General features: G+C 37.8%; 2 protein-coding genes across 3 annotated transcripts in view; both read right to left on the bottom strand.

Moving 5' to 3' along the window:
* Positions 1-25,689, bottom strand: part of AGBL4 (AGBL carboxypeptidase 4) — a 952,894-nt gene that overhangs the window by 349,450 nt on the left and 577,755 nt on the right. The window lies entirely within an intron of this gene.
* Positions 3,417-25,689, bottom strand: part of BEND5 (BEN domain containing 5) — a 31,746-nt gene continuing 9,473 nt past the window's right edge. Inside the window, exons 2-6 of one of the 2 annotated variants that reach the window (XM_031050765.2) lie at positions 20,519-20,652; positions 18,447-18,816; positions 12,155-12,303; positions 7,436-7,649; positions 3,417-3,615 (exon numbers count right to left, since the gene is read on the bottom strand). In XM_031050765.2, coding sequence (XP_030906625.1) covers positions 3,455-3,615; positions 7,436-7,649; positions 12,155-12,303; positions 18,447-18,816; positions 20,519-20,652 — 1,028 coding nt within the window. In that variant the 3' untranslated portion in view covers positions 3,417-3,454. Of the gene's footprint in view, positions 3,616-7,435; positions 7,650-12,154; positions 12,304-18,440; positions 18,817-20,518; positions 20,653-25,689 lie in introns of both variants that reach the window. The other variant, XM_005151111.3, reaches the window with a different exon arrangement.

The raw sequence follows: 25,689 nt of genomic DNA, 5'->3' as shown, positions 1-25,689 counted from the left end.
TCTTTCCTTTGATATAATACCTCATTTCCCTTATAAAATCATTAATACAAAATAAAGCCCTTTTTGTTAACTCTAATCTTACTTCCTTGTAATTGTGCCAAAGGCACTTTAATATGTATCAGGTCATGAATATCAGAAATTACAGCTGCAGTGTGTGGCAACAAAGGATAAGATGAGTCATATAACACTAATACCTTCTTCTTTCTTTGATAAATAAAGAAGTGAGCAGTACGCATTGATCTCTCGGGACAAAAAGTCAGTTCTGATACTTACAAATCCAGGTTTACAGTATGAAGTAATAGCACAGCACAAACCTTAGAATGATGAACGAGGGGTATTACAGGGTGTAATAAAACCTACTTCATTTTATGTCAAAATTCTCTCCCATCTCACATGATATACAGGTACGAAGTTAAGCTGGAGTAGGAAAAAGTTAGTAAGCACTATTTTCACATAGTTTCCTGTGGTAGATTCATGGGAGATGTATTGTGAACAAAGGAAAACTATGTACAGGCAGACACAATTATGGAAGAATTAATGTACCAACAAGAACAGCACTGGCCATAAATGTAGTATAACTATATATAATATAGTGAAATGAGATTCAGTTAATTTATACATCAGTATTTCAATGAAGAGAACCTTGAATATTTTCTTGGGTAATGCTGGAACACGACAACTGTAGCCTATTTCCTAACTTGAAACAGACACACTGGAAAGTCTTATATGGTTTTCATACAGGCTTATGGGGAAGAAAAAGACAAAATGGCCAAATACAAGTTACCCACACACACCCTCTACCCACTGCAGAGCCCTCCACACATTGCCTTACAATTTCAGTGTGTAAAACTGGCTTATTACAAGTTCCAGAAATCCAAAGATTTAGTTCAAGTCATAGTATAATACCTTTATACCACAGTATACTACCTTCCATAGGTCTTATTCCTTTACCATAACTCAACAAAGCTTCAGGCAATGCTCACATTCAACACCAGCTGCCCAGTCCAAAAGATACCGTATCAGACCCCAAACCACTACACTTTAAAGGGAAGTGAACCTTTTTGTGCTGTCAAATACTTCTGTTGAACTCCACTGAAAACTGTCTGCTGGGCCTGGGCTGAAAAATCCCAGGAAGCAATAACAAAGACTTCCAAGGTACCTTTCCCTCAATGAGAACATTTAAATTCTCCAGCAACATGCAGCATTAACATCTGATGGGACAGGAAAGCCTTAAAAAGACAATGCTAGTTTTGCAGAAACACAGAAACTCACTGATTTTTGGGGTGAGGCTGGAGTCCTAACTCTAATTAAATTCTAATCTGCTTTTCCCAGGTTTCATAAAACGCTGTCTCAAATAGGCTCATCTTCTAAGAAGTGCAGCATGATCTTCTCATTAAAGAATCTGTTACAATGAAAACACATTAGTACTAAAGCCATAAAAGACTGAAGAAATTATGGACTTTTTTCCCCAAATTAGTGGATTGTCCTAGCATTACTTAAAAAAAATATATTCACAAGTCTGCTTGAAAAGTGGGAACTTGCTGCTTTAAGTGATTCTTCAATGTTATCTCTATTTTGTTCTTTATTTAATAGAAGAATACATGCACTGACATTATAAACACTAATTTTCTATTTAGCAACCCAAATTGGGAACCATAAACATTTATGCACTTCATTAAACACTATCTAAGAACACTTCGCGATTAACAGGAGACAAGCTAGGCTGTTAAATGCAATTTCAGGGCACACATAAGCCACTGTAAAAAGACACTTCTCCTCTTCTCATCCTCTGCTATGAACGCTCCCTGGTTCCACCCTGTTGCAACCAGATCCTATGAAATGTACCTTGGAAATTGGAGAGATCCAGTGTACCTGTGCAATCACAAGTGCCCATTCAAGGGAAGGGATGAGAATGCAGGGATGCAAGCAGGGAAAGCGGGGCATACTTGTTTGGCATAAATAGATTGGCACAAGCCAATCATGAAACTGCACTTTCAAAAGCATAAAACAAACACTTATGTCTTGAATTAAGACATCATTTAAGGACATGTGGTGCACAGGAAGAGACATGCTGTTTTTTCAGCATCTCTTTAAGCATGCACTGCAGCTCCAGCACGCCTTCTCCTCTCCTCTCCCCTCCTTCTTCAGTGCCCCCCCACCCCATTAAAGAATCCTTAACATTGCTCCTTTCCAAATCATCTACGCACACAGGACACTGAAACAGGTTTAACATTAGGGTATACCAGAGCTATAGGAAGAGATAAGAAATGGCATGTCTTTTGAAACTACAGGAAGCAGAATTGAAGTGGTAGAAAAGAAACAAGTGCTGATGCTCAGGAACAGCCAGCTTGAAAGGCAGATAACCACATCTGTGTGCATGAAATAGATGGAAGGTTAACTAAGATCACTAGGATCAAAATCCCCCAAATTCATCAGTCCAGGCCCTAAGTTATCTCTACAAATCATATTTGCAGAATCTTTCATGAAACAAAACTTCAGGTTATTTTCTTTCACTTACAGACAATAAATTATAATTCAGACAACAGATTATTCCTTATAAATTTGCATCACAATTCTAACTTCAATGTAGAAAATTATTTTTATTTAATTTTGTGCTAAAAGTGTCCATTGTTAAATTATGGACTCAGACAAAGTGGTACTAAATTTTCTATTATACACAATCTTGCCGTAGTGAGGCAATCCTTAATCATTTGAAAATACAAATACACTAAAATATAGTGTTTCAAGAACAGTAATATGGACATACTGGAGAGCTTTGTACCATAACCAGAAATCTGAAAAGTGCCTTCATTCCTGAAAAAGAACTGCTGTTAGATTTATTTAGTTTTTTAATTAAATGACGAATTTACAGCTTTGGGTTCTTTGTTGTTAAACTGTGATGGCAATGGTGATCTATTTAGAAGATAGTAAGTGAAAAAGAAGCATTTTTCATGTGTTTTTCACCAAATATATTGTTAGGGATCAAAACAAAGATTTATAAAAACAAGCGATTAAAATTTCAGTTCAGAAAAAACACTTTGCAAAATACAATAACCCCCTTTTCAATAGCAAAGTAGATTCTGTACAGTTCTTCCATCTTAGCCGATGTTTACTGTAGCCTAGATGCACTGACTCCAGTAAAACAAATCGTAGGCAAAATGGGTTGGTGTTTGCAGAATTGCAACCTATATACAGAAGTGCAGTTAGCATACTGCAACTCATTGCAAAAACCTTTGAAAATTCAGTTTCATTGGCAGTAGACTTACAATGTATCTTACATTATTTAAAAGTAGGTTACACCATAGAAAGGCTTTTGACAGAAGTGCTCAAAAAATGATTCAGGTTATAGGAGAGTAACGCTTCAAGTCAGCTTCTCCCATCTGCAGAAATGCCACACAAATAAAAAAACCCAACACTTAAGTAAAACACTAAGATTTTATTAAAAATTCAAAATTTATTGCAAATTGTACTTTGCACTTTCCCTCCTTTCTTCATTTTTACATGACTTGTTGATATCCATTATTTTTTCACAGATGTACTTGTTGACTTTGGAGAGTCTCTGTGCAATTTCAGTTTCATCCACAGTTTCTTGTGCTATTCTATCATATAAACATTCTGGGGAGAAAAAAAAAGAAAGAAAGAAATGAAAGAGCCATTAGGATATTTTTAGAAAAGAATATAGCCCTGCTTTGGGCTAAGTAGACAGTACTAAGTAAGCACTGTGTATAACTGTTGCAAGACACCAGAAGCTTTCCTTGATTCATTGGCTATCTTGTCAAGGTCAAGATTTTTCAGCAGGCTTGAATCTTTGGCATGACCAATTTCCAGTTATGCTGTGACTACATTAATAAGTTTTCTATAGAGAAGCAAGGCTAAATCAAGCCTTCTACAACAGTCAGTCCTGCCTGCCTAACATTTTATTTGTCCACAGCTCCACAGAAGACTTACAATCGTTTCCCAGGCGAATGTCACCAGAACTGCTGTTACCTACAGTTCCCTGTGAGTCACTCCTACCTTCACACCTTCAGGACAGTTAAGTAACAATGGTTAGGAAGAGCAGCAGTAACCAGTACGAGAAGACATAACTATGTTATTCTTAAAATCTGGTCAAATTACATTAATGTCTGTGTCTTTACCAGATGCCCTGTCCTGGGTGTATTTTGCTTTTATTAGTAGATTATTCAGGGTGAGAAACAACTTCTTGCACGTTTGCACAGTACACTTAACTGGAGTACAAAAAGCAAGCAACAGCAATAACTGCAAAAGCAATGACAGCAATGAAAGTTGAGACAACTCTGCCTCACAGAGTCGGTAGCTCAGTGCCAGAATCCTGCAGAAGCTACTGAAATCAGACGTGGTGCAACAAACCCAACCCTTTAGTGACACGCAGGTTTGCTTTTTTTATTTTCTGGTTTTCATAACCAGAACATTTTTTTTTGGTCATATAAGCTTCCAGATTGGTCAAACAAACTTTGTTCTGCTTTGCCTAGTAATCTATTCCAGTAGCCGTTTACTGCTTCATATACAGAAAACCACAGAGATTACCGCTTAATTAACACAGTTTACAACATTTCTAAAGAGTCATATTAAAAAGTTATGAAAATTAAGTACCATGCATGCTTTGTAGTTCATTAAGAAACCTCTCAGAAGTTTTATAAAAGGTTATTTTGCATTAATAAGGTTTATAATAGTGCTCATGCATCATACTTCTTATAATTCCTTTATTACATACCACACAGTAGGGTTTTTTAATAAGCTAGAGATATCAGACACATTAAGAGCTAATGCTGTTGTTCAAAAGTCTATTTTAAATAAGTTAGTCTGTCCACAGAATGATGAGAACATGTAAAACAATGTCAATTTCATATTGTAAGAGCTACTGAATATAAAAGAAATAAAAATCAATCAATATGCCTGACAGCTGAAATGCTAATCATCAGTAAACTGTGATCTGAAATACAACAACCTAAGAGGAGGCACATCACTGAGAACCTGAAGAAACCCAGGGCATTTGTAGGACACAAGCTTGCACTACAGGAATACTCCAGGTTGCAGCAGATACACCTAGTAAGGTGAACTGCCAGTAAAAGACAGGCTATACTACTAGTTTAGCTACAATGTCAAGCAAGGAATCACTTGACAAAACTCATTCATCAGCTGTGAATCTTCAAGTCATCTGACCCAGACAGATCCATGATCATCTCCTCTTCCATCTCTATGAGGGACCACAGAAATAATAGTTTAGTACTCACACAAGGATGCTGGCTTAGGGGCTCTAAAGAGTGATTTGAGGGTTCTGCTTCTTTTTTAGCTTTGTAGAAGCATACAGATACTCCTTCTGACTGCACCAAAGATTCAAGCAGACCTCAAGACTAATAAGGAGCTTTACTTCTCTCTGCCCTGCCCAACCCACTGATTGCCTACATAAGCTCTGACTCCCTCACATTTCACTATCTGTCCACTTGCTACTCATTTGTTTCCTTCTCCACAACAAATTATTTGATCACTTCCAGCTTTCCAGGTAACACTGCTGACATGATGGGGCAAGGCGGGCTAATACTGACGCAAACGCAGAAGACACAACAACGTGGAAAATCATGGTTATGTGCCACTTAGTACCACTGACACAGGAAGTCTTCCTGCTGCCACCTAAAACACTGGCCATGCAGTGAAACTGGTTCAAGAGGAGACTGTACAGGCCTGAGTCTAACAAACAGGAAAAGACAAGATGGAAGAAACACTGGAAAGAGGAACATGGAAACCAGGGTATGGAACACTAGAATTCAAATGGTGGTCAAGACTGGAAGCAAAAGTATGACAGAAAACATAGGAAAATGAAATAGGGATGAGCTGAAATGATGGCAAGGGTAAAAGTATGGAACAGTGGGAAGGGCTCCATCTGCCTCTCACCGTGTACTCCCAAAGTCACTGTAGTCAAAACAAGGGGTGTTAGAAGAAAGCCATCATTTAACTGGCTCACACAATACAGAGCGGGCCTGACTGAAGCAGAAGAAGAAACTCGCACATAAGCACTCTTGCCAGCAGTACTGAGGAGCAACATCCTCCAACAGCAAAATTAAAAAGTTCCCTGCAATGGGCCAGGGAGATATAACTCCTTCTTACTGCATGCTTGTAAGTGTGCATCTGGGTAACCAATTCTGTTTCCCATTAGGAGCTGACAAGGGTAGCAACAGCTACAGTATGAGCTCCTTACGTGGCCAGTACATCATTACCTTGCTACATGTGTTAGAGTTGTACGAAAAGGTCCTGGCCAAAAGTGGAAAATCAGTATGAACAGCTTGCACTTCCACATATATTCTTGAAGCAATTAGTCAAAAAATAAAACAAAACAAAACAGCCATGTCTTTTACTCATTTCTTACAAACTCAGAAAGATGACAGGACAAAGATCAGTTTCCAACTTTTCCCCATGCAACACAGACACACGCATACACTCAAAGAGGAATCATGTTTCTTATGTTCAACACATGGTACTTCCAAGGCAGTTTACAATAGCTCTTAAAAAGTTCGTAGTTAAGAGCACATAGCAACTTAGAACAGGAAATGCAGAATAACGAAGCTCAATCAAATAGGGAGATTTCTTTCAGCCCAACTGCAATTTAGTATGGACACAAAACCTAGAAATCCAATTCCAGAATGTGTTCCATGAGGAACCAACTCTGTTCTGACTTAAAAAGAAGCCTGAAATACCAAGAGAGACAGAAATGAATGTAAAACACAAGCATGATGATACAAAGGGACTGAAATTCACTATTCATTTTAAATAAAGGAGAAGGCCTTCTCTCTCTCTCAAAGTACTGCATATGTGGACTCAGATTTGCACTTACTGAAACTGTCATTGCAAATTTTCCTACCAGATTCACACTTCCTGTTCAAATTCCAATTCAAGTGCAACAATTAATTTTTACTATTTCCATTTTCTTCTTTGAAAAGGGTAAACCTATTCTTTCTTGCCTTTGAAGGTATGCCTATTTTCTATAGTCACAGATATAATGGTTTCTGTGCCTCATGCCAGAGTTGGTTATATTCTGGCTGAAAAAATGTGGTAAAGCTACTCTTAGGCTTGTTAAAATGAATATATGCATTTAAAAAATCATTATGCTATAAATGAATTCCGGAACAACATGTTGTTCTCCAGGCTCAGAGTCCTGTCCTGTAAGTGCTTTAAAGTGATGATCTTCTTGAACCTTACTGAAGCCAATGTACAACTCTTCAGCTGTGAAGGCCTGCACTGTGCACAGCTATTGCAATGTGTTTTACTTTTCCTGTATACCTATGCGCTTCACAACGCAATAGCAATCTGAATTACAGTTTGTAATCAGTTAATTTTATATGAGCTGAAAAGAAGCATCTTTCAACTCAGTGATTAATGGTTAAACTCCAAAGCAGGAAGCAAAAGTTTTCAAATAACCTACCTCTGACAATGCTTAATTTGTGAGGTGAGAGAGGTGGCTTGGGAACGGCATCTTTCTTTTTTTTGGTTGCAACTCCTGTGACACTTCTGTTCTTGAGAACATCTGTTCCCCAAATCATAACCGCTAGATTTTTTGTATACTTTGAATCTCCTTGTGTTACTTGCAGCTGGTGCCATTTCTCCTCATCTACCCAAATTCCACTGCCAAGATGGACCTAGAAGGTAGTAATAATAACAACTTATCTATGGTATGTAGCACACAACAGTATCCAAGTGCTGTAGGAACATTAATATTAGGTACTATAATAACAGTAATTAGGGCTGAACAAATCCATTCTGCCTAATTCTGAAACTTCTCCAACTTTGTGGGTTAGGGAGTTCAAGTCAACCTTTTATATAATATAGTTCCTTTTTGTATTCAATTCTTCTTACTTTTTACTTCCCCCCCCTCCCACCCATAGCCTATCTCCTGAAGGACTATAGTCAGGAAGAGATAGAAGAAGGAAACAGTAAACACATCCAGTATTATAAAGGTATGCACAGCACATAAACCAAGCAGTTGCACCAGCCTAATTCAGGAGCAAGATGAAACATTGTCTTTGATATGAAAGTTTCCCTTTGGCTGAAACAGTCTTTACCCAGAGTATTTTTGGAGACAGTAGAGAGGAAAATACTTTCTAAGTTGTATCCTGTATCTGTTGGCAAAATTCAGCCTGACTTTTAAGTAGCTAGAGGTGGAAAAGGGATTTTAAGAGCCCTGGTTTCAGTATTAAACCAAGAGAGATTGGAAGCTTTGTAAAACTTCCAATTCCATTATGAAGTTTGTACACGATAGGCAATCAGTCTATCCAGGTGAATACTGTTTTGTGATAAGGCAATGATCCATTGCTGCAACATCATAAACTTTCCATTATCCACACAACGGGGAGTAAAGATATTTCATTAGATTTTCAAGTGGTAAAGCAAGATAATATGGGAAATGCAGTATGAAGCCATTGCAGTCTCTCCAAAAGGAAGCTGCTTGAGTCTAGTTGTGCTTATTAGTCTTGCTCAGCACTGACTGTGCTGGGTTGACTCCCACAGAGCTATCCCATCTCTCTACCCCAAGATTTCCACCGCTCTAGACTTACAATGAATGCAGGATGAGACCCGGAGTACCACTCTTAGGCTGCCACTACGTATGTTGGAGCTGCTAGTCCTGATAAACAGGATACCATCAAGCAACAGCAAAGAAAAGAAGTCTGCCAGTAATTAGCATGGGCCTGACATGAGTGCAACAAGGACATGAATGCTGGCCCTGTATGAAACAACACAGAATACCTCATACCTTGTATATATATGCTCCTAATTCCTGGAGTACAGTCCATCACCTGAACTATCCCTGCACACAGAATGTTTTATTCACATGGTGATGAACTTGATTCAGTTGGGCCCACACTTGCTCATCATCCATAACAACCTAATGCATGACCTATCTAATTACTGGTAAGAGTTCACTGCACTGGAAAGGAAGAAAACAGAACTTACTTTCAGATAATCTGTAAAAGCGCAAAACACAAGAAATATATCAGTTGGATTGTTTTACCTAAAATTCAGGTTTTGTAATATCTCATAAAATTAAGGTTCTTTCTGCAACCTTAACACTTTCATAAAAAATTATTGCCTCCTCATGATCAAAACAAGTTAAATCCTGTGAACAAAATCCTATGACAAAACTGTATTAGGAGACTCTGTTTGCCTTCACTGTTTTGCTCTTAGTTTTTTTGTGGTTTTATTCCCTTCATATGGCATTACATAAAGTGTGCCTGCTACCCATACAGATCTGAAAAGTAACACAAAAGTCCCATTAAATGCAATGAAAATCAGACAAAGCTACTGTAAAATTTTATATATACTCATAATTTTACTGCCTGTATTCAATCAAATACCATTTCTCTTTTAAACAGAAACCTGCTTTAATAATGGCTATAACCCGAAGAAATTTTTTCAGTACAACAGCATCCTTTAAAAGTAACTAGCTGTTTAAAAACTTAAATAGGAAAATACAAATGCTTTGGCTACCAGCTACTTTATAAGAAACAAATGAGAAGTCTAACTTCCTTAGAGTATAAAACAATAAAGCAAGCTGCCTCTCCAGCAGAATCTTCTAGGCTAAAGGGATTCTAAGAAGCTTTTCACAAGTCCACATGGTATTTAGATTCTGTAATGGGCAGAAATAAAACTTGTAAAAAACACAATATGAACACCCCTGGTTTTCCTTCCTTCTGTCAAGCCTCTCTGTAATTGCTTAAAAAAAAAGAAAATCACACTGTCTTGGCGCTCTCTACGTATTTTATAATACAGCTTCAACCAGAGTGAGCAGTCGGCGCTCAGAAAACAATCATGTTACAATCACAATTACTTCTGGTTTGATCTTGGAAAAAAGTTACCTGTAAAAATTAGTATAAGTTACTTAGCAAATAACTAAGATTAGGAATGCTGCGACATGCCAAATGAGCACATCTGTATTACATTAGTTGTAGAGACTGCTGTATTTGACAAAAATCTGACTCCCCTCTGCCAAAATTAGGACTTCACTGAAGATTTAGTCTCTTAAGCTACTACATTACTCATTAGCTTGAAGCTACTTAAAACAAGTTACAGCAAGTATTTTATTTACGTTTCAGACAGCTCCTCTCTTCTTTGAACATGCTTCATTTACTTAAGAAAGTCATCACTGGCATGAAACACCTATGGGAATGGCAACTACATGACAGACAGCCACAGACACAGAAATCTTATGTCTCCCTTCTTCTATTTCTAGCAGTGTTACGGCGAGGAATTTAATCTGTCAGTGTCTCAGTTTACCTCTCTGTAACTCAGTACTGTTTCCCATTACTCCCAAACCTATGGGAAGCTTACTGTACTCCAGATTCAGAAGCCATTTCCTTCTTGCTGGAAGAGCTGCCCCTGGGCCAGACCCTTGGCTTGATGAAATCAATGGGAACTTTACCACCAATTTCAGCAACTGCAGAATCAACCTTCAAGCACAATGCAACAGAAACAACAGCAAATTCAAAGCAAGCTCACCACTGTAACTGTGCTAATGTGGGCAACCTACCTAAAATGTCTAAAATGTATCTCAGAAGATGAATTATCTTTTTTGTTGGGCTTTTTTTTTTTCTTTCTTTCCTTTAAATGAATGCCACAGGCTCTTTTTCAGTAACTCTATTCTCCCTCTGGAGGGGAGAGATTTATCTGCTTTGAAAGAATCCTACCTAAGATCAGATTAGATGCCACAAAGGGCAAGATTTCTAAAAACATATTTCAGCTACTCCAGTGGTGCATGTCAATATAGCAATAATGAAAAAAAGGCATAAATAAGAAAAACTGAGATACCCCATTCCCTCCCCATCACTCAAAATACATTATTAGTTCACATTTCTGGCACCTGAGCGGACTAAAGCCCCATTAAATAAGCAAATTTAAAGAAAAAATAAAATTACAAAAAGAAAGTTAAATAGATATTACTATCTGTAGACAGAGAAAACTTCAGCAATGGAAGTGCCAAGAAGGTGGCAGATGAAATAATGGTCAAGAAAAGCTGCATACAAATACTAAAGGACATGCCCTATACCACAGACCTTAAGCAAATAAAAAAGGAGGTAACCAAACTCTCACAGCAATATAGTTTAAGTTTTCATTGCACAGATATGCACAAAATATACAAGCAAATGACATGTTAAATACATTAGGTGAGAAGAGTTATCTGAACCAAATACCTGTCAACCTGCCAAGATTATACTATTTTTCACATACATCTTGTCCCCAACAATTATGTTAAATTCATCTTCAAGAATGACAGACACTTATGCAGTCAATCTCTTAACACAAACCTGAAAAAGTATTATTTCATGCTATTTCATCAGTAAATCTACCATATGACAAGGCTGAAATGGACACTTCTTCCTCAAAGGTTCTCAGGTTATGGTACAAAACGCATACAAATCCTAAGAAACAGGATCTGCATAGGCAATTCTGAAGGACACAGTTTTGTAACAGAAATGTGATGTTCATTTAGTGGTAATGGCAACAACTATAAAAGCAGGTAGATAAGCGGACAATGCGTTAAACATGCTGAAGTTTGAAGAGCTATCAGTGAGGTGCTGGCAAACTATAGCTACATGGTATTTTACCAGCTTTATATAAGTTACTGGAAAGTTGCATTACATTAGGCTCAATTCAGTAGCAATGCTCCTACCAGACTGAAGGGAGCTCATTTTCATTCCAGGGTTCGTAATTATCTACTGGACTCAAATTCAAGCAAAACATGAAGGCATCTCTGCATTTTGACTACAGCACATTAAAACATTAAGGACCTTTTAGGAAAAAGCATTTCTGTTAAACAGATTAATGTAACTTTATAATGTGGGCTACCGACTTTGGACTGTATTTGGTGGATTTATTTGTCACCAACTGAAGACTACGTCAATTTGCTTATGCAGAATGCATATTTAGTATCATATTCTTTGTGTTATCCAGCATTCAATGTTCTCATCACTGAGTATAATGTTCTGTAATGTAATTTCATAATTCTCCTCAGCATAATAGCACACCTTTATGACAACTGAGGATGTTTGTACAAGCTGCTACTGTGCAAAACACCTGAGACCATAATTCCACAAGGAAATCACCTGTTGGACATTTACAAATTAATCATGCTATATTTAATTTAAAATACCTTTCCATTCTCGAGAATATACTTGTCCATTACTGGAACAGGGGCAGGGTAGTACGTTGATGTATTTGCTTCCTCACTGAAGGTCTTCTGTACCTCGGGTTCAGGCTCAATTGGCTCTGGTTTTACTTTTTCAAGCTCAATGGCAGGTCCTAGACAGTTAAGAAAAGAGAGCTGTCTGCTATCCCAGAGAACATGAAATCAATCACTTCATCACCCAGGGTTAGCATAGAATTACATGTTAGTCATGTTCATTTTAAAGTCAGAAAGAGTCTAAACCACAATCTTACTTCTGAACACCAATCAATAAAAGCAGGATAAGTAACTCTGCTTTATAAACATCAAAATGTTTAATTTTAATTTAAATGTTTAATTTTATTCTTAAAGCATACAGACAATTACAAATATGGGTAAGATTGCTTCAGTGCACACTATGGAAATTATGCTAAAATGAGACTGAAATTATAAACCAAAAGCAACAATAGTAATTCTTCAAATAAGAATTACTATATAGTTGCATAGAAACCTGCATAATTTACTCTGCTAATTACATAAGTTATCCATGTAGAACCAGAAATGTGATAGAACTTTGAAATCTGTTTAGATATAACAGAGGTATATTAAAAAGTGATGATCTACAGAAATGCTACAAAGGCAACAGGCTACTTAGCTAAAGTATCATGCATAGGGAGTATCCAAGGTGAAAAACCCCCACATAAATTAGAAGTTTGATTGTCCAATCCATCCAACACATAGTAATCAACAAAACTTAAGCACAGATTAAACAACAGAACACTATTAAGCATGTATTTGAGGCTTCAAAGCAGGATAATTATTTTGTCAGTCATCAACTTTTCAAATCAAGTTTATGAAGTGCTTCTAAAAAGAAGAACAAAATAAAATAATTTGTGATCTGGATTTCATCATTCCATTCATTGCAGTCATTACACCAGAAGTCTAGGAACAGGCTATGGTCCCAAGGCTATCATTTCTCTTGATGCCTGTATCTAGGCTCATGAGAAGCTCCAGCAGTCACTGAAGTTCCATGCAGGCACGGTGGTTTGTTAACAGCAAGGCTGCCAGCTTATATGCATTGCACCATGGTAATCAGCACTTCCAAGCACTTTTAGGATAAGCTCACCCACTTGTAAGAACTATATTGTACCTGGTTGGTGCTGAGAGCATTGCAGCACTCTGTAGCCCAACCTTGACATCTTCCAACAAATGAGAATTCAGTAACCAGGTACTGTCACGGTTCAGCATCCCTCCTCAGTGTCTGTGCACACAGACCAAGCCCTGAATTGATCTAACTCTGCAAGTCAAGCTGGCACCAGAACTCATCTTCAGTCACGTATCTTAAACAGTTCCTGTACCTGGAACAAGCAAAGCATTCATTCCTCCTACTTTGTGCAGTTTCATGTAGAGATTATTATGCAGCAATATCAACATTTCCTCCACTGTCAGCACTTGACATTTACCCTATAGCTTATTTCTACACCTACAGAGCTAGCTAAATGTTCTCAGCTGACTGCCATTTGACACTCAGCAACAAGTAAAAGTTGTCTCGGCAACTCAGACAACCTTATACAGCAGAGCCACCAAAAAGAGTGTCTTAAGAGTCATATGCAATGAAAGCATTGCACAAGTAGAGAAAACACAAACTACACACCCACTGGCATTATAATTTAATAGTAATCTTAATAAGCACCTCTACTATCATGCATATACAATGGTACTGCCGAGACAAACTGAACTTTCTAAACTTGAGACAACTAGACTGATTCAGACTAGAGGAAAGATCTGGACTGATTAAACCATCTGAAGCCCACACACATCTTGGTGCGGGCACACCTGAACAAGCAGATGCAGTGATGCAATTGCCAGTATGAACTTAGTAAGATATCTTTTAGTTGTTACTTGAAGAAAATATTCTTTAGCCAAGTGCTATTTTTTTTACACTTTGAAAGTCACCTTGAGGAAGACAGCTAAGTACAACCACCTTCTAAGAAGGAAATGTTGATCTCAGTTTAAACGCTTTTACTAGTTGCTATTTAGAAGTCTGATTTGTTTATAGTCATATATTGACACAGCTGGGATTTGGTTTCCAGAGTTCCCCAAGAAAAACAGCTGAAGTCCACAACAACCATAGCTCTAAGAAGTCCGGAAAACCTCCACCGCAATTCATGCTTTACTGCTTGCTTAGAAGTCACCAGCAGACTGATTTTTTTCTTCCCAAAGAGCAATCTGCCTCTAACTAGGTAGTCTTCACAGCTACTTTCACCAACTACTGAAGACAGCATTTTCCACCCTGCATGTTGTGAATTAGATATGCAACCTGCATTAATGCCTCACTGCTAATGGGAGTTTGCATGCCCAATTTACCACACACCACACTTTAGAAGTTCCTCTCTCTGTAGGTTTCATGCTGTGCATCTCACTTTAAAGATGATGAGACATACAAAAATATCTATCACTGTCTAAAAGCTTAACAGTGATATAATAAGGATCATAAAAAAAAAAGACAATTCCTCAGAATGCAAAAAGGAAACAAATGTTTTATTTCAAATTTCTTCTCCTTCCAACTGTAAAGTTTCCACAATCTCTGAGAGGCCAGCAACTTCAAATGCAGGATGAAGAGGCAGACTTCCCTTCATCACCTCTTCTCCTAAAAATGCATCTTAGGCTACATGCTACTCAAAAAAACAGTAAATAAGCCAAAATAAATTAACTGATCAAGTGGCTGATATACATTTGTAAGCAGCAAGCTGCTTTTCCACGTGGTCTACCAGAATTTGAACAAAAACAGGAGCCTGAAATGTGGCAACATTATGTATATGGTACTTCAAGTACTCACACTTGATAGAAACCTTGGACTTTTGTTACATCAAAAAAGGTAACTCTAGAAAAGCTGTATAACAGAAATTCCTTACGTGTGGTGAGACACAAATGGCATTTATACTCCCTATCCTGATGGCAGTTCCTGAGACACCATAAATGGGATCACTGAATTAAACCGGATTAAGAATAACCACCTGAGGGGCTATGTGCATGTTGATGAATTGGACAGAGGCATTGGGTGATAGAGCCTAGTGTGAGGCATCCCTGCCAATGGCAGGGGAGTTGGAACTAGGTGATCTTAAGGTCCTTCCCACCTCAAACCATTCTATGACTCTATGACTGAATGTTGATGAATAAAAGTTAATATACTGCCTGACTCTGGAGCAACACTACACCTTAACAATACAACATGAAAATTAAGTCTTTATCATGGGAACAAACAACACCCAAACATTATCCCTGATAAAACTTCGCTACTTCTGGCTATATACAACCATAGCAAACTGCACAGATCTTACCCTGGAGACAATTTTTTTTTAAGTTACTGAAATTTTTCTTTTGCAAGAAAAGAACTGGGATTCTAATCCCAGAGCAGGAAAGGGAAAAGTGGCTTTTGATGTACACATTTTTCTGGGAGCTCAGCTGAGGGATTCTGTAAGCATTTTAACGACAGTCATAACGTTTCCCCACTGCTTTGGTCCCTAGAGCCTTGGTCAAATGCCTCCCTCCTCCAGGAAGAGAATCTGTTGGGCAACAGCATATCAAAATCATAAAGAAGCTTCATTATATCCACATGGATCAGTACCTATTTTACTACTGTCATTTGCTGCATGTGCTTTCAAGGTTCTTTTAAAAGAAAGAGCAATTTGGTGTCACCATGTGGAAGATTTAGAACCTCACTCTTCCCACAAGACTGGCTCAAGTTTAGTAGCAGAGATGAAGGCCTATGTCTCAAGTAGAATACATTGACTTCCAGCTTTTCACTGAAATCAACATGTTGATGGATATTAGGAGACTGAATACTTGACTGAATGTTAGCTCAAGAGGCTGTTCCATATCTGATCTGCAAGTTTAAAATGGCAACAGGCACACATTTCCCACAGCTGCAATTCATCAGCACAAAACAGCTGTCATCTCATGCAAAGAAATCAGAAGTCTCCAAGGTGAAACAGAAATGCAATTACTTTGCATTAAGTCCAGCCTGCTAGAAGTGCAGCGGAACATAAATTACATGTAATTTGAAACTCTGGGTTTAAGAGACTGCTGCAACAACCAAAGACGAATTTGGGATGTAATCTGTTTTCTGAACAACTTTCAGAGATTATTCACACACCCAAACATAACTCATTTATAAGATGGGAAAGTAAGGAAGACTAAAGAAGTCTTTACATATCTATTTCTTGATTAAAAGTAGCACATTTTCATACCATCATCAGACTCTCTAATTGATAATGTGCTGAAGATGCCTCCCTTTCTAATCACTCCTAAGTTTTGTATTGATCTTTCTAAAATCTGGTTGTTTCTCTACTGTGAATGAGGCTACAAGGAAAGGCAACAGTCATCAGCGGTCAATAGACTTGAGTCTTAGGTAACAGACCCTTGTGAGGGACACAGCCCATAGGGCCAAATTCTACCTTTGTCATCCATGAAAAGTTCCATACAAATATTAAGAACATGGGATTTTTTTCGAAGTTCCCTAAAATTCATATTTGTCCAGATATGTGATTAAAAGAACTTCTCTTTGATGGAATCAAGAATTATTCAGTTGTAAATCAGGTGCTAGAAGGATACAAAGGAAATACAACAGAAATTCAAGCCCAGTATTTATAGAAGATTCAGCATCTTTTCCAAGAGATTTTAGTTATCTGGGTGGGTTTTCTTGTTTTTCCTTTTTATTTCTTTCTTGTAAACTTTCTTGACTCATCACAAGTAAAAACAATAAAACAGTACATCCTTTCTTAAAGTGAAAGGAATGAGACAGAATTCAGAAGCTGCCTTCGTTTCATTGATGGTTTCACCACTCAAACTGCTGTCAAGTCTACCAACTAAATTGGTATTTTACACTGTTCAGCCCCATTGCCTGCTAACATCTGGCTGGTGCTCCGTTCACATAAATTCCAGCTAACTACTCGCAGATGAAGAAACATCTTTCCATCCAAGGAAAATTTTAGAAAGCTCAGTGGAATCCACTGCCAACCACATTGTGTTTTTCAGCCTGTGGAACCCTTGCCTCTTCAGTTTTATTTTAAAAGTTAAACTAGAATATTTATAATAAGTAATGACATTTTAATTATGCACAGTGTAACAATAATGAGCATTCACAATCAGACACCCAGTTTAAATCATCAGATGCTACTTCAAGAACCTGGCTCCAAATCTGCAGGCACACCTTAACACATGCTACAGCCCAGCACATGCTCTCCCAGGTTCAGGCCGGTACATGAACGTAACTCAGACCCACATGCAAATCACATGCACTCATTCGAGCCAACTAGCAGATCCGGTACCCAATTTACATGCAAAAATTAAGTTTCCAGATACACAAAGGCAGATGTAAGAAAAAGCATGCTAAGTTTGTATGCACGAATTTTAACCAAGTTTCAGCCACCGAGCAGATCTTCAACACAGCAGTACCACATTCTAACAGCAAGTAAATATATATTAGTAAAATATCTGAAGGTATTCCAAGGGTACCATCTTCAATGAAAATATGAACTTTTTATTTTGTCTTTTTTTTCCCATTTATTCCAACATAACGGTGAAATAATTGTTAAAAACCAAAACAAATGAGCAATTGACTGAAGATATTTAAAAGTTAAATCCAAATTACACAAACCTGCATTTTGTAACAAGCGCTGATGAATGGGACACTAACAAAAAGCTTTTTTAATGTTTCTGTAACAATCCATTATTTTTCAAATAGCATGGCTGTTTAAAGCCACTGCTAAGAAGTCAGGAATATATCACATTCTAATGAGCTACTAATGGGAAGAGCAGGCAGAAAATGGAAGGTAACGCAGTCACTTACATAACAATAAACAGACTCCCTAACTAAAAAGAATCATTTTAGCCCAAATATTCATTCCAGTGCCTTTTCTTTCTTCTCTTTTTTTTTTCTTCTTTTTAAACTGGAACATATTGGTGTATTTTGCAGATGACACTTTATTATCTTTTTCAGCATATACTGGAAGGTCAGCGACTCTTTAAAATACAGCTGCTTAAAATGGAACTCTGATTCAACCATACCAACAAAGACCTCTACTATCATTAAAGAAAAACCCAGACGTACATAGCATACAAATTCAACACATATTATACAGCCACAGCAGAAAAACCCTTTTAACATTCAATGTCCAGTTTAACAACTGCTATTCTTCAAATACGTTTCCATTACTACTGATCACACTTGCAAAATTCATTAAAACTAGTCCCATTTAAGTCCGGCACTTACCACTACCTAGTCTTAGAAGCAGTACATCCTGTAGTCTCCTGTTCAAGTCTCTGAGCTCTTTCATTTCTGACACGAGTGCCCCATACTCCTTTAGCTTCTTTGCCTGTTGCACAAGCTGTCTCCGTGTTCTCTCAAGCTCCTGTTGAATGTGTCTCATTTCTTCTTGTTGCTGTTGGTAACTCCTAAGCAATTCTTCATACAGGATCCGAGGAACTACAGCATCGTCCATATTGTTCATGCCTTCTGAAGACTCCATAAAAGCCTCCTCAGGGCTGGAAGTATTACTGAGACTCATCCCATTCTGTTTTTCAAGGCGAGCAACAACTGCTTCAATGCTTTTGTGTGTTCCTTCACTTTGTTTCCTCCCATCTTGTCTCTGCGTGTGACAATAAAAAAATAAATTAGGAGAGCAGCAAGATGCAATAAAACCAAAACTCCTCAGACTTGGGAACTGTTAATATTCTTGTTTTCCAAAAAAAGCAAGGCAAAGTCTGCCTGCAAAAATGTTTTGCCTAACAGATTCTTGTGGATACACATCATAACTATCATGCATGTGCAATTCAGCTAGATACTGAATATATAAACTTATGAGGCAGTTAAAGGCCTTTTTTCCGGCATTTGTGTAACACCTGCAAGCTCAGTGTATATATAGGTCACTTGATTCCCTATATAAAGATAATAAAATTCTCAAAAAAAAAGTGGATCTGGATCTGTTTTCCTTTAAAGTTTACCCCTAACATTTAGATTTCTGACAATAACTGACTTTCTGATAAACAAGAGAAAGAATCAACTATGAGCTATGTCTGCCACCTGTAATGACAGAGATGAAAGTGGCATACTGCTGTTTTGCAAACAGAGGGCTTGTCCTTCCCACACTTTAGGAGACAAATCCTTCTCTGACTACTCCTTTAGCACATTCACCCAACTGCCTGATGCAAGTGACTGAGTTAACACAATCAACAAACACTGAGAAGGAATTGAAAAGACAGAAGTTGGACACAGAAATTTATCAGCCACCTCATCTCCCTCATCAGCTGATTCCTTCCATATTAGTACTGCATTGCAGAGGCTTCATGTCCTTTGAACTCTCAGCATAAATTTACTTTCAGTTCCAAACACTACAAATTAAAGCACACCTCTTTTCTGGGGTCTGGATAGGGCACTAAAATGTGACAGTAGGGGTAAAAGTCACTAAGTTTTATTGGCCAAATATGGGAAAAGCATCTGAACTTCTAAGCAACTGAAAGGAAAGCAAATGTAGCTCATAGGTTAGAGATAAGAAGCTGACACTATCAATTCCCATGCTACAATATCCATGAGTAATGTAGCAGAAAATGAGACTATTTGATGTTATACCTGTCCCATACATATTCTAAAAGAAAATTAAAATAATTAAATAAAAATAAACGCTGTCCCACCATAAAGAAATGTACTCGTATCATTCCTACAGCTGCAAAACACATGAAGCCACAGAGCAGTATTTTATTATGAAGGTTGGCAGACTTTTAAAGAAATCATTTGATATCAAGAAATAAATGCATTTACATAGTGGGTTTCTGGCATCTGGACCTAAAAAGACAACTGGCAGTTATAATGGAGGGATGCAGTCCTGTCAGTTGTTCTTCTCACTAGTGCTGTAGTTAGGAACTCTCAGCACACCCCTTCTAATTCCAAACAAGCAGCATGCAATAGGTCACAAGTGCCACCAAGAGCAGCTGCTTGACATTCATGTAACTGGTGACTTTTAAAGCATTCTGGGCCAAAGTGGAAGAGCAATTACACTGTGCAGATGGTATACACAGGAAAATGTTCGATTGCACATACAGCAGGTTCTGAAAACCTGTATCCCTGCCCCCAGCTCCCAGTTTGACCCAATTTCAGCAAACACATTGTTTTAAGGGGATTAAAAGCAGGCCTGGAATTTTTAAGCTATATCATCTGTGTATGCCCCAAGCACTTCAAAGAAAAATATAAAGAAAAAAGAGAAAAAAGGAAAAAATATAAAGAAAAGTCAGGAAAAATAATAATAGTAAAAAAAAAACAAATAAGAATTGAAAAAAAAAGTAAAACTTCAGTACCTTACTGTGTCTAAGCTCCACATCTTCTTCCCCATAATCTGTAACCTCCCCAGCTTCTTCTACGTGATTGAGAGAGAGTTTGGGGATTTTAATTTTCTTCTGCATCACACTGTTCTCAAGGTCAGTTTTGTCCTCTAAAATGTATATTAAAAATAAAATTTTGTTACATTAATCAGTGTTCTTACTTCCAAATACTACACGATTTAGGCAAGATCAGTTAAAGAAGAAAACAACCCTCCCATGCTCCATTCCCTTCATGATACTGTGATCAAATTAAGGCATAGTGTAACTCAACTGATGCTCACTGACAATTCTAGAGTTTCAACAGGGGATCAATCTGACCAAAGAAAAGAATAAATATTGTAAAACGCCAAGCTGAATTAATGTGAGTGATCAAAAGTGTCAATGAGCATCTTGTATTACCACTAAAAGTTAAAGATGCTGTAAATGAAACAACTTCCTAGAAACCATCTGTATTGCTTTAAATTATGTTTACCAAGAGTATTTTCATATTCACAATCCACTGCACCCATTACAGTTCAAACTGTGCTTAGGCTTAAAGAGGAAACAAACTCACACCCTAACCATCATCTGTCAGCAGTAGAGATCTATTTGCAGACTCAGCAGATTCCGCTGTTCTGCAAAATGGAGGGCTTGAAAAGGGGATGCTGCAGGACAGGTTGAAAGGGCACTAGAGAAAAGCTGCATCTGGATCAAGTCTGTAACAAAATTCCCATGTGACCCCTATTTCATTAGTTAATGTACTAATCTTTTTTCTTTAAGACACACAAAGCAAAGAAATGGTTATACTACTCTTTGAATCTCATTAAAAAAAATGAGGTAAAACATTTTCAAGTCTAATTCTAACATCTCTCAAAAATATGAGCTTCAAAGCATTATTCTGAAAATAAGTTTGAAGTACTTTAATATTCCTGAAAAGGTGCATAGAGGGCAGGGAATCAAGAGTAAATAAAGTCTCCTCAAATGTGATCCATAAAATTCTTGCAGAGCAAACAAGGTCTAAGAAGATTCACAAGCTTGGTTACCTGTTCAAGACATTGACAAAGAAAAACGCACTTAGACTCTGAAGTGTTGTCTTTGTACATTGAAAGCTTATGAATAAGAAAACATTTTGAGTCTTATCCATCTGCAAACTGCATTTCACAAAGTGTCCCATGAATATCTTTGAAAGTGCCACTGGGGATGACATTTGTGAGTGCTTAGTTGCACTGACTTTTGCTTTCTCAAATTAGCATCTCTCCACAGGACCTCAAAATGGTTAGTGTTGACAGTGTAGAAAAGGGAAACAAAGGTAAATCACTGTTTAATGAGGAGCAAGGCATTCATTAGAAATGAATTACACAGATGAATGCAATTCATTTTGTTACAGATAGAAATGGATCTCTTGTAGGCAAATGCTGATATTACAGCCCAAGGCTATGTAAAGAGAATAGGCACAGAACACGCAGAATAAGACATTAGACAACCTGAAATGAAATGCAGATGGTAGCAATAAATACTAAGACAGATGCAAAATGAAACAGATAAACAACAACAACAACAAAAATAAACAGCTAGGCTTATTTTAGATCATTCTCCATTCTCCAGAGCATCATGGATGCTTATTCCAGTAAAATAAAAAGGCAATCCAACTGTTTCAGTTCTGAAAAATAACCCCCCGTGTTTTCATATTTTGGAAAACATAGGTTCATCAGAAAAGTGAGGTAACTCAACTTACTTTCAGAGAGCAAAGAAAATGAGAGAGCCCTCCCTAGGAAAAAAAGCCCTATACATTTACACACTAAAGGACAGACTGGTGGATATTGGTATCTTCCTGGAAGGGATAGAATTTAAGAATAAATAAATCCATATTGAATGGTGAAACAAGGAGGCACAAAATGTAATCAGTTCTAAAGTAATTAAAAGTTTGGCTTTGTAATGAAAAGTAACCGTTTTGCCTGAAGGCAGTTTCAGGTCCTCAGAACCTCAGTACAAAAGGTGTGACAAAAACAGAATGGAAAACGACCAGGGGGTGGGTAGCACCTGGGACTAGCTGATGGCTAGGATGGGAGCAGTTAAACCTATTGATAAGTAAAAGAATAGGATTATTGCTATGTCTGTAATGTTAATTAAGCTGGGAACGACCATCACATTTTTGTATGAATGCGGGAAACTTTCTGGAAATGATGTAATATTCCCAGTGACTATATAAGGTTGGCCTCTAGAGCAATACGGGGACACACGTTAGGAGGAGCTATCCCCCGTGTCTCCCGGCGCCGTAATAAAGAATACCTACTTGTCAACTTTAAACTCTGTTGGCGAGTTTGTTCATGGAGTTTTCTCCGAATCAATGGGCAAAAAAACCCAAACACAACAACAAACTAACTTTTCTAAGATTATGTATTTTGGGGCTGATAGACTAAAGAATCCTTTGCTAAAATATGTTCTCACAATTCGTTAGAGTAAGAGCAGCACATGCATCCTGCAGAACCACCTTCTCTAAACTGCATGCCAGATTATGTTCCCTAGAACATGCAGACGAAGCCCTTCTACATTTAAAGAATGCAGATCAGTTTCTATGCTCCAAAATAACCCTTGACCTCACAAGATGGACACAATCCAATTGCTTCGCATAGTTAAAAAAATTGCTGGCAACTAGATGAGGTCACCAGTAGCCAGAGCCTCATGCAAACTGGAAACAAGACACCAGCCATCCTAATGGCCAGGGAAATGCAAGTCTTGAAACACCTACGGAAAGCAGTCATCGAGCATGTGCAGACTAGAGTGGAAGTCAGCAAATCCCCTCTGACAAATAAAGCAACATTAAAAGAAAAACAATATAGAAGAACAGAAATATTTATATTTTGATGTTGGCTTTTAAAGTCAATTTATAAAGGTTAACGGTTAAAAACCCATTTTGTGCACTCAACAACAAAAATGAAAGAAAAATGCTTAGTTTGGGGTCAAAGAAAACAATACAAATCTTTAGAATTCTTTATTCTTTCCACTATTCTACCAATTTCTTAGTTTACCTATGAAATTTATGTTTGCAAAACTTTACTAGTGGACAGAAGGTAAAAGTTTGTTTCTGTACCTCCTGAGAGAGTCTTAGTCTGTACATTAGTGGTGTGCAACTATCAATGCGGTTCTCTTTCGTGTTTGGCAACTCTCTTCATTTGACTTTCTGTACATGAACCAGTAAGCTTAAGGAAGGAGCTATTTCCCCCCCCCAAAATTTGAAGAGACAATGGTGAAAATGAGTTTATATAAGTAACAGCTCAGTAGTCAAATGCACATGCTCAGTTTAGTCAATGAACAATAATTTCATGTTCCTCTACCTTCAACAATACATACAATATTTTCTTACATGTGCTCTGGTCTTCACAGGCTTATTTATACCTAACACAATTTATCCAGTGTGCTGGATATGAAAAGGCCTTTTGTTTTTCTTTCTTTTTTTTTTTAAGTGCATTTCTAACCTCTGTTATCTTCTGCATCAGCTGCAGATAGAGCCAGAAAAATCTCATTCTGAATTTGAGGCTAATGATGGAGTACTGGCTCTTGTTCTGTAAATATTAATGGAATTTGGGAAGGAGGGGGAGGGAGAGAGGAGACCTGGTGGAGGGGCAGAAAAAGCATGAACATGCCTTTAGAGCATGTTCTTAGGACTGTTGCTGTGCCAGGCTACAAAAGACAGGCACAAAAGAAGATTCCAGGAAAAAGCAAAACCTGCACGATTTTGAGCCAGGAGAAAACCAGGATATGAACCAACAACTGGACAAACTGCAGTCCAGTGCTGAAAGATACCAAATGTGCTAAGAGAGAGAAAGGCAGCCCTAGAAACATTGCAGCTCACAACCTCATTTTGTACTGATTTGACCTTTGTCCAGAGTCATTTCAACCTTGCTACAAGTTAAAAATTACACCTTCCCTTCGGTGGCCATGATCTCATTGTTTTAAAGTTGTGTCTATTGCTTTTCCTATATATGGAATAAGCAGTTCAGTGAGAACTGGCACTTAACACACCTAATAGATACTTGTAACAAAATACACAGGGTAGAAGCACCATACTAAAATGAAGAGTATTGATTGTTTCTTTATTTTAAGAAGGTACATTCTGGAAGATCCATGTTAATTAGGAAAAATTACTTTTGTGCACAGTAGCCATAATGCCAGAAAGAGAACACTAGTCTGTGATTCGATATACAGAATAAAGCATGATGGAGTAACTGAACTCCAGGAAAAGGTCAGACTTGGAGAGATATTGCCAGTCAACTCCAAAGGTACTGAAGCAGAGGGCTCAAAAGCAAGTGCACGTGACAGTACTACTCCCTATACAGCCACCTACCAAAGTTTTTTAGGCAGTCAGAAGAAAGTGAACTGCTGAGAAATCTCAGAGTGGCTGGGAAGACATTTGGCCTCAGCAGTGCTGAAAGAAAGAAAAGCCAGAAAAGCAACCCTGCATTAGAGGATCTGTGTCAACCAGCAAAGGATAAACTGTTCCTGGAATGTTTTCTTCAGACAGGCCTTCATTTCAGTGTCAGGATGGGTGGATTCAGGCCAAAAGGTAATAGCTTTAACTCTAGAGCAGAAGGGAACTGAGGCAGACAAAGTGACTTTAACGGGGCAGGAAGCAAGCTGGTTAAATTCAAGTAGAAGTATGTTAGTGCTCTAAAACTGAAAACCATACCATGGGATGGCAAGTAAACCCATTTAAATCTCAAAGCCTCCTTAAAACATTCCTTACTTTCTAATTTTAAAGGACTGAACAAACTAATCCCCTAAAAAAAAATGTCCAAATGTTGGGGTTTGAGTTTTTTTCCACCTTTGGAGTAAAAGCTGGAAAAATAGAGGAAGAGAACTCTGCACTCCAAATGGATGAGAGATGTTGGATGTTAAGTCTGGGATCAGTCCAAATAAGAGGCTTGGCAATGCTATAAATCTTACAGTTAGAAAACAAAAGAACCTTGAGCAAAATCTGCCCTTCCCCTAAGCCTTTAAAAAAAAAAATTCCACCCCTTGTGAAAAATGATACACTGACAGCTGAAAAAATTCACCATCACCCTTCCCATTTCCAGGCATATACCCAACACATATGGACAACACCTGTACAACATTTCCCACACACTGCTGCACTGAACTGCTTTGCTACCGATTTAGCCAGGTTGTTT

The sequence above is a fragment of the Melopsittacus undulatus genome, chromosome 6, assembly GCF_012275295.1.
Source record: "Melopsittacus undulatus isolate bMelUnd1 chromosome 6, bMelUnd1.mat.Z, whole genome shotgun sequence".
NCBI lineage: Eukaryota > Metazoa > Chordata > Aves > Psittaciformes > Psittaculidae > Melopsittacus > Melopsittacus undulatus.
Note: the sequence above shows the minus strand (reverse complement) of the source record. Positions and strands in the feature narration are given on the sequence as shown.